Below are 9,992 nucleotides of genomic sequence, written 5' to 3' on the forward strand. Positions count from 1 at the left end.
TTTTGTTTGTTTTTCTTAATAAAAGGGGATTTTGAAGTAACTTTTGGAGTTTTATGCAGAGTAATTGGCTACCATCAGGATCACGTGGGTTTTCTCTTTGATTATATTTACATGGTACAGCACAGAGAGATCAGAGGCAGCTTTGAACAAGCCAGTTACATTCTGGTAGCAGTTCTGAACAATCTATCTGCATGGTGCTGTGAAGATGTTCTCTAAGGGCTCAGTCTTGAAGAGTGCTTAAAAGGTAGCTGAAACTATCCAGTGCTTTACAGGAGTGGATCCAAAATCACATGGAGATGTCCCAATTAATGGAGGTTACTATTCCAAGCAGTTGTCTTCACCATCAGATAATACTAGATATAGTTCCTGATTGAAGCCTGATTTCCTTTTATGAAAGAGGAATGAACTGTGTAAAATAACTTATTTTTCTGTGGTGTAGTCACTTGTTTCAGAAGTGTTTCTCTGCTCTTTTACAGGCTCGACTGAACTGTAAGCACTGCGGAAAGCCAGTCATTGATGTACGGATTGGGATGCAGTATTTCTCAGAGTACAGCAACGTCCAGCAGTGTCCACACTGTGGAAATCTAGACTACCATTTTGTGAAGCCATTCTCTTCATTTAAAGTTCTGGAGGCTTATTGACAAAAGCTTTGCTTTAGTAATAGCTATTTTATGGGTATTACTACTTTATTACATATCTTTTATAGGATGCATTCTGTGACAGAATTAATTTCTTTTCTAACTGAAAGAGCAGCTCCTTGTCTGTGTACACATTAAGATATGTGTTGTTAAGACCAGGGTCCTCCTGGCAGATGTCAGTTGAAGGTTGTAGGAAAGCCAATTAATGGCCTTGAAGTATGTCCTAAGAATGGGGGAAAATTCAGCTGGAAGTGGACTGGTTTTATTTTTCATGTTATCATGATATAGGAAAGGTTGGAAATGAGAGCTCTTATGGGCCTGTAGCTCATATGGCTGGGTGGGAAGAGGAAAGCCTCATAAAGGGTGCAGTCTTATTACTGCTGAATTTATTAGAGTCTTTGCTATTGATGCCATTGGGAGCAGAATTTGTCCCTAAGTTCATAGTAGCAGTAGCAGATCTGTTGTTTAGATTCCTCAGAATTGAGTAAACTAAAATATTGTGACGAGTGAATGTAAATCTATGCCAGAAAATGCAGCCTTTAAAAAATGTTGGGGTTTTTTTTTCCACTTTTGGCATAGTGTCTTCCTGCAGTGTATATTTGACATCCGTTACCCTCACTGACAGATCATATGGAGATAGTACTGTTTCCACCAGTATTGTAATTTTAGCCATCGGGTAAATGATTTATACCAAAACAAGTTTGAGATTTTAAAACACTTTATTTAAAGGTATTCTTATTTTTTAAATATTTTAGGAATCTGCTGTGTTACACACAGAAGGAACAGAGAGTGGTATGGTCTATGGCAAAGCAGCTATAGAGAGGAGTGTGTGCATGTTTGCGTCTTGAGGCTGGACCTTTTCAGGTAGCATGCCTCAGACCAGTATGTCTGACTTTGAAAGAAGACCCTAAAGTGTGATCTGTAAGATCTGTGGGGTATTTGTGCCATTTTAGTGTGAGTGTGTCATGAAGAGGATGTTTGCACTGATATGGTCACCCACAAGAAGCCTGAGCTATGTGAGATGCCCTTCCCCATCTATATCATATCCCGCAGCCTGTGCCAAAACCATCCATATTGTGATGTTTAATGCTTGAGCATAGTGGCAAGATGTATTCCATGTTGTCTTATAGAGCCCTTCCAGGTATTGATCTCCAGGTTTCTTGTCTCTGCCTATGGGCTGTTGGAGAGAGGAAGTCAAGAACCAGGGAACTGTGGGGTTGCTGATACTAGTGCAGGAGCTGGTGATCTGTGGTGCCTCATAAGTTCCAAACACGCTGCAGAAAGAGTGGCAGTGGGAAGTGAGCAGGGGTGGGGCTGATTTCATGCCCCAAACTTCAGGAGAACTTCCAAAGTTGGGTTGGGCTGGGCTGCTGCCAGGACTCAAGCTAAAGGACTTAGTGTATATGGTTGGTGTATAAAGGTTCGAGGCCTTAAGGTCAACTCTTAATCATCGGTATAGACTTGGTTGAATTCATTTAAAGCAAACACTGCACCTTTGTCTTTCAAAACTATCCAAATTTAGTTGAGATTCTGAGGACTGGGAGACTATACTAAAGAAAAAAAAAAAAGAAAAAAAAAGTAAATGTTTTAAAATTATTTTTTTAAATACCTATGCCTAGCAGACTGTACACCAGAAAATTAATTTGTATCAGAGGGGTAACCTTTGTCAATGTTCTGCTTCTTGGTTTCTACATTTTTAATGCAGAAATTTAAAAATAAAACGTCCTACATCTATTACTTGGTTTTATAAGATCAGTCTAAGTTATTTTCATGCCATGTTCATCATGAATTCTTTTCCTGAGTCAAGAATTGCTGTTGCATAAATAGAATACTTTTTTTTAGAAGCTGTAAGATGCTGTGTTCAAACAAAACACAGTTTTCTTGCATTGGAATTTTTCAGAATGTGTTTTGTTTGAAGTATGTATTTTAAATGGCTTTGACATGCTGCACACCCCATAATGGAAGCCTAACCCCCAAACCAAGCAAAAATGAAAACCTGTCACATTCTGTATAGGTAGGCTTTCTACCAGTTTAAATACAATACTGTTTACATAGTACTTGAATAATCTGGCTAGGTTATTAAATACTAAATAATCCTCCCCATTGGCTATGCGTAGGGAGTACACACAGGTGCACATGCATCCCCTGAGATTTGGCCGTGCACCTCCTGGAAGCACCAGCTGTGAAACTGGAAGTGCACTTCCAGTTTCGCCACTGGCTCGGCGATCAGCTGCTGGGGGACCTCCTCTTCCCCCCACCCCCAGTCGGCGATCTGGTGCCTCCCCAGACTCGGGAGGCACCAGTCGCCCATGATCCTCTCCTTATTAATGTGTTCTTATGGTTTCAGGGGTTTAGGTTGTAGCCGTGTTGGTCTAAGGATATAGGCAGACAAGGTTCCTTGGGTGAATTTGATATCTTTTATTAGACCAACCTAAATGGTTGGAGAATAGTTATTAAGCAAGCTTTCGGACGAAGGGTTTTTGAACCCGAAAGCTTGCTTAATAACTATTCTTCAACCATTTAGGTTGGTCTAATAAAAGATATCAAATTCACCCAAGGAACCTTCTTATGGTTTCTGCACTTGCGTGTACATTTGGAGCATATTCTGTGGGTCTGTGTGCTAACCTAAACCCACAGCTGGGTGAGGTAGTCTTAGCTTAAAATGTGTCCAGAAAGAGGCTTTTCTGTGTGGTCAATAGCAGTGGTTAGTGGTATACCCTGGGTGAAAATGGAAGACGCACGTAGGACAACATTCAAGCTGTAATTTGAATGAACTCTGCAGGGAAGACATTCTCAAACATTTAGAACTGATTTTGACACACAGGAGTCACTTGTATTCTCCATGATTAAATGATTAATTACTTGAAAATAATCTGACTCTTTTGCCTAACAGTATGATGAGTGGTTTGAGGGTACAGTATACTGCACTCATTTTAGTGTTCTAAAATCATGTAGCAGTGAGGAATGCTGTAATACAAGGAGAACAAATGGGGCACTTGTAACTGTATCACTCCTCTACCTTGGGTTAAGGGTAGCAATTCTCACCTGTGCAGAGTAGAATAGGCGTCAATGGGAATGGTAACTTCCTATTTATGTCTATCTTGCTCTCTAAAGCTGCCATACAACTACGCATGGTATAAGGCAGCAGAGACAGGCTCTTGCTTTCTTTGGGGCTCCTTCCCCCTCTTCTCCTCCCCCACCACCGCCAATCACTTCCCTCCCTCTTTTTTCAGTTAATTTGGCTTTCATACAGTTGCTTAATTTTTGCTGCTTTTGTTTCAGTATTTAACCAGTTAGATGCCTATCCATACATGTATGTATGACAATCTGTAATAAGAGCATAGGCAAAAAGAGCTTTGGCTGATTTTTAAAAAAATAATAATTGTATGAAAGGCTATACAATATCTGCAAAACAAAGCCAAGAATACAGCACACAATATATTGGGATAAAGCATGTTTAACATCTTAAGCAAATGTACTGAGGGCTTTAGATGCAACACTATCATAAGAAAACAATTTAGTTCTCAACCAAGCTCTTTATTTTGATTTTGCTATTAAATGTGCCCTAGCCATTGCTTGAAAGAATGCATATTATCTTACATACTGCAGCTCTCAACTGGATGTTAACATTGCATAGGTAAAAGGTATCCTTGATAGAAACCAGCTGAACTGTAAAAGTACTCCTCCTGATGTCTCTTCCAAAGTAAACTGTCTTTAATTGGTAGAGAATTATTTTTGTATTTCTTGCCAACATTGAAAACTGGGTCTCAAGTTGTTACCTAATATGATATTTTGTTTAACATACCCAAGTTCTGCAGTTAAATCTGCAAGAGTCTGCTTTCACAGGTTTGAGCTAGAGTTGTATACAGATAGAAGGAACCAGTGATGGAGTCTATGGTTGCTTTTAAAATGTAGGTTAAAGACTTCATTTGTTTTGCTGCGCATCTTGATGAGAGCTGGAAAGTGTCAGGAGCCCTTCAATTTTTCAAGTGGGAAATAACCGCAAAAGTTGGTTGCTTTGCTTGTCTAGCACAAGTTTTATATTTTCATTTCATTTGTCTGGGGTTGAATCTTTTTATTTGATGTTGTGGTCGGAGTAAAATTATGTGCATGAAATGTGCTTTTGTAAACCAGAACGTAGCCTGTTGGATTTGGGGATTCATTCTGCTCACCCCACATGCATGGTGCTCTCTTGATATTATTGGGGGAGATATGCATATGTCACTTAGTTCTCTGAATAGCCAAATAAATTTTCCAGGGGAGATGTGTGCATTCAGGTAGACATCGTAGTCTTGAATTTGTAAATTTAATTCATCCATCAGTAGAACATCTAAAACTAGATTTTGGTAATGGTAATGAACACAATCTCTTTCTTGATAGGTAATTAGACATCTACCCACACAATCTGATTGAAATTCTTCTTTAACCTAGTGCTACAAAGACACTAAAGATATAGTGCCCTATTGCCTGAGCTAAGAGATACAGAGATACAAAATTTCATTAATTTGCCTAGTATTAAGCAGTGTATAAAGGGTTGAATTTCTAGGGTGGCTTAGTTGAAGGAAATAAGCAATTTTCATTAAGTATTCCTAAGATGAATAACATCTAACCCAATGTCTTTATTTTCATATACTGTTTTTTTAATTATACCAGGTAACTAAGGACAAACATGTGAGGTAATCTCTGGGGGTGGGTTGGGGGGAGGGGGCTCTAAAATCTACTTCTCAATAAAGTTTCTCATTGAGACATTATTGGATTGCACTTTTGCAAAGGGAAGTGTATATACATAACAAATGAATGTTGATGAAATTTAAATAATTGGTTATGATATCATTTGCGTGTGGTGTTAGAGGATTTTTTTTTGTTGTGACTTCTCTGTATTAAGACAATAATAAATTCTAGAAAGGTGATTGTGTGGGTCTCTCTTTTTTTAATAGGAAGAACAAGAGTTCCTAATGGTCTAATTTTGGTTTGTTTAGGAAATAACTTGAGCTAGCTAGTTTTCTTTAAAAATATATTTCTGGACATTCAAATAGCCAAGTACTATCACTTTCCAGGAGCTGGGTGTGTCACGCTAGCTCTTCTACTTTTTATAGAAAACACCTGTGGTATTCAAGGACATCATAGCTTTAAATTTTCAAGACATTATCAATAACTGTATTTTAGACACGTCGGTGTCTAGGAAGGTAGCTTTAGTAAGGGGTAGAGGCAGTGGTTGATAAAGTGGGAGTTCTGTTACTCAGGTTAGCTCTTTAGTTGTTGATGCTGCAATACAGCAAAGTCCCTGTATACTATATATACAGTTCCATTAACCAGCTGGAATAAAAAGTATGCAGCCCACTAAAACCTTTCTTGAATATATTTAAAGGGAGCAGCCCCTCTTATACCTGTCAGGGCTTAATTGGAGATTGGGATAGGAAAATCCTGCTCTGCAGTGTTACTATTGTGTTCAGACTGAGCTCTTCACTTCTGAAACTCTGCTCAGGGGGATGGATTTCATTTGTTTCCCCACGTCAAGTTGGCTGCTGCCTACCTTCAGTGCTGGCAAGTAAGTAGATTTACATTTTAGCAGGTCAGTGCATATATTTAGTACAAGTTTTAACACATTTGTAAGCAACAAAACAGGAATGTCAAGATGAGCTACAAGACATAAGGGGGATTCAAAAGTTGTTTCAGCTGGTATAGAATGTGTCTGAGGATTTACCAAAGGTGAAAGAAGAAAGGCCTAGTGACTGATGGCTCATAGGGTGAGAATCTGAGACAAGAAAGATGCCCTGATGATGAGTCAGCAGAGGTCAAGATGTCCAGACCTGAAGTTGGGGGCAAATGCTGCACATGGTTTTGATAGCTTGCGTACCTAGAAGATTGGTATTCACACAGGCTAGTAACAGCACACTGCATGTGTCTCCTAAATGAGAAAAGAAGAACTGGTATATTCATGCAGTAAACTTTTATATGGAGTATAGAATAGGGCATGGTGGGGAGCCCCAGTAACCTGGGATTCATTATGTTGGGGAATATTGGTGGCAGGGATATTAAGCCTTGTGCTTCCTCAAGGCTTAAGCCAAAATGAGCTCTTAGAAACATGATGATGACCCCATGCTGAGGGACAGATTATCTTACAACTTCTTATTGCAGGGTTCTTTATCCCTTCCTATAAAGATGGTGCTAAATTTAGGACTGCATGTGTGATCCAATACAGTAATTCCTATGTTCCTAAATTAATGGACTGTCATTGGACGACTATAGAGGAAGACTAGAATTACAGGGAGAAAAGATTTCAAATTGTTACATAATACAGTGTGAAGTTAACTGGAGGTGCCATAGGTTTAGATTGGGTCAGAAATGTGCTTTGTTTTGTATTTCTGCTGACAGTGTTCCTCATTATTTCAGAGGCAAGGAACAATCTATGTAGATTGCATGTACATGTGAACATCTATACCTAGGAATACATTTGCAAGCCTTACATGACTATATTAGGATTTTCTTTCTATTTTGACAGTGTTCTCTGAACAGAGGCGTAATAAGCAGGTGCTGTGCGCTAGGCTGCCAGGCTAACATTGGCAGCTGCTGTTCTTATGCCCCCTCTAAGTGCCCCACTAATGATCCCTTGTCTCTTAAACACTACTGTTTCTGAAAACTATTCTTTTCATTCTGATTCTGGTAAAACCTACCTGTTTAATCAAAACATCTTCCTTTTAAGTTATTGCTGAGGTACTTTTGTCATTTATTCTATACATTTTAATTTTAGAATGTTTTGGCCTTAAATACACATACAGCAGGAGAAGTGTTGGTCTCAACTGTAACTCAGAACACTTTCCAGAAATCATTCTGAGTTACAAGGTTATCCCAGACCAAACAGAAGCTCACTGTTGGTTGTAGGGGAGAGGAAGGGAGAACCTAGCTACTGGCTCTAAGCCTGCAGCCAGGATCCCATAGCAATGGCCAGGCCTTCTGCCAGTGTGCACTGTTTTCAGAATGGGAGGGAGGAAAGGCAGTGGAGGGAGCTCATTCTTGGGATGCCCCAGCAGGTGTTGAAGGATGGGGTGGGTAAGTTGGAACCCCCCCCCCCACTTCGGGTGGGGTGAGGGCTCCAGTACACCCATACCACAGTCTGGGTGGGCTGAAAAATGCCCAGACTGAACTCTTCTCCTTCCCCCCCCCCATTCTGAAAACAGCAACAGGCTGGGAGCTTGGCAGATGCAAGTTACAGAAGCCAATACATTTTTAAATGCCTATCTTATACCTCATTCAAAGAGGGGCAGATTTTCACCTGATCAGCCATTTTTGAAGCTGTTTGCAGCCGTGCACTTGTTTGGTCACATCTAAACTGCTCTCTGTGGCCAGATCAGGCAAAAATTGTCACCTCTGCCTGCACCTGAAGTCATAGATTTTGTTGTTAATTTTTTTTCATTGTCTTATGTTCAGTTCAATTCAATATGGCTTGCAGAGCAAACCATGTTGTCTGGTATAATACACTGGTCCATGGATGGATCTTAATACCTTTCTCTTCCAATGTTAATTCTTTGGTGGGACTGTTAATGCAAGTAAGTCTTGCAAAATTGGGCCCACAGTAATGACATTTCAAGAGCTCTGTATCAGTCATGTTTTCAAGAAGAGACTAGTTGCCCTGCCACTGGAATCAAAGATTTTTTTTATTTTTAAATAACTTCCTGGAGCAAGTATATTCAAGAGTTTAGAACTGGCTTCACTTATATAACTGAACCCTGAAGCTACTGACTTCTGTTACACTGATACTCCCTTTTTGTTTCCTTGTGAGAAAAAGCATGTTTATAACCCACATTTTATTTGCTTCTACAATGAATTTTCTGTGCTATATGCTCTGGTAACAAACAGGTGAAAAATTAAAAGCTACAGCATGATGTTTTCAAAAGAAAAATGCAGCATCTCTATGGTTATCCTGAGAGAATTATAGAATTATGTTGCTTTTGGTAACTCCTGCATGATTCTTACTAGTGCAGTAATTCTAGCTGTGGAACAGATTCCTCAAAAATCTTGATGTAATCCAACCACAAAGCCAAGAAAACTTGAATAGTGATACAGAACTACCAGACATTTTAGTCATGCTCATTTCCAATGTCTTGGCTTTTAGGACCATTAGATTGGATATATTTAGAGTAATCTATCCACCTTCTTTGGAATATGAATTATTGGCTCAAGCTTGCTGCTCAAGGGTAGTTCCAAGTAATGTCCCATTGCCTTCTGAAACAAGGTAAAGTATATGGTGATCATAAACCCACCACTTTTCATAATGGGATATGTTCCTGTTCATACATATATAAGCATAACCCAACTCCCCGAAAGGCAAGCAACCATGATGACTGAAGGTGTTCAGCAATTCAAGATTAATATTTGATTGCCTCTAGTCTTCCATAAGAACTTCAAGCGTACAAGACTTCTGAGAATTCAGACAGGAAAGTTAACATGGGAAAGTAAAGGGAATCAAATTACTGTATGTTCAATGGGGGAGAAGATAGAAGATGGGAAGCTTTGTCACTTCTTTAGGCAAGTAGTAATTAAATGTGGACTGAAATCCCTTTCAGGTACACTAAAGAATACTTTAAGCAGTATGGAAGGCTTCTTCACTGCAAGATAATCCTTCAACTCTTGAGGCCTACCAGAACCCAAGTGTGGACATCTTTCAGAAATGCTGTAAGGCCCTTCTATTTGGGCAGGTGTTTAACCAACGAAGCTGGGTCGAGATACTATTTAGAGGTTGCCTGTTTTATGTTGATATCCTAGTTCCCTTTTTGTTCTCTTGTCATTCTCCTTTCTTGTCATCTATAACTTATTGTGATCTGTTATTATAAGCCTTCCTGAGCCTCTGCTGGGAAAGGTGGCATATGAATTGAATAAATAAATGCTGTATATTCAGCACCGGACAGGCTAGATGACAGCAGAAACTAGATGATAGCAGCTGAACTCTTCAAGACCCATCAGTCGAGGATGCGAGTCTAGTACAGTTAGTAGCAAGGTAAAGCACAAACAATATTTTGCTGACGACATCAGTGCAGTATCCAGATGTGCTCAAGCTGCCAGGAGACTACATCACAAGGACCTGTTCCTGCCATATATTCTATGGACTCAATTGACAGGCAGAGGAAATTTGGGTAAACAGATATGCTTAACTGCTCCTGCTTTGGTGCATTGGTAGGGCAGTACTTCTAATCCCATGCTTCAAAAGAGTATGGAGAGTTTCCTGGAATTACACTTGTACCATGGCCATGGGGAAGTCCGATCAGGCATGTAGCCATCTTAGATATACGCTGACTGCAACGTAATAGTTGTGGGCATGTTTCTTTTTGCAGCAACAATGAGGTGTGCCTCTTGTGA

General features: G+C 39.6%; 1 protein-coding gene across 1 annotated transcript in view; it reads left to right on the forward strand.

Moving 5' to 3' along the window:
* Positions 1-5,548, forward strand: part of HECA (hdc homolog, cell cycle regulator) — a 33,142-nt gene extending 27,594 nt beyond the window's left edge. Inside the window, exon 4 of the mRNA XM_059713563.1 lies at positions 477-5,548. Within this exon, the coding sequence (XP_059569546.1) occupies positions 477-641 (165 nt within the window). The 3' untranslated portion in view covers positions 642-5,548. The remainder of the gene's footprint in view (positions 1-476) is intronic.
* Positions 5,549-9,992: the final 4,444 nt, after the last annotated feature.

Source organism: Alligator mississippiensis, chromosome 1 (genome assembly GCF_030867095.1).
Source record: "Alligator mississippiensis isolate rAllMis1 chromosome 1, rAllMis1, whole genome shotgun sequence".
Taxonomy (NCBI): Eukaryota; Metazoa; Chordata; order Crocodylia; family Alligatoridae; genus Alligator; species Alligator mississippiensis.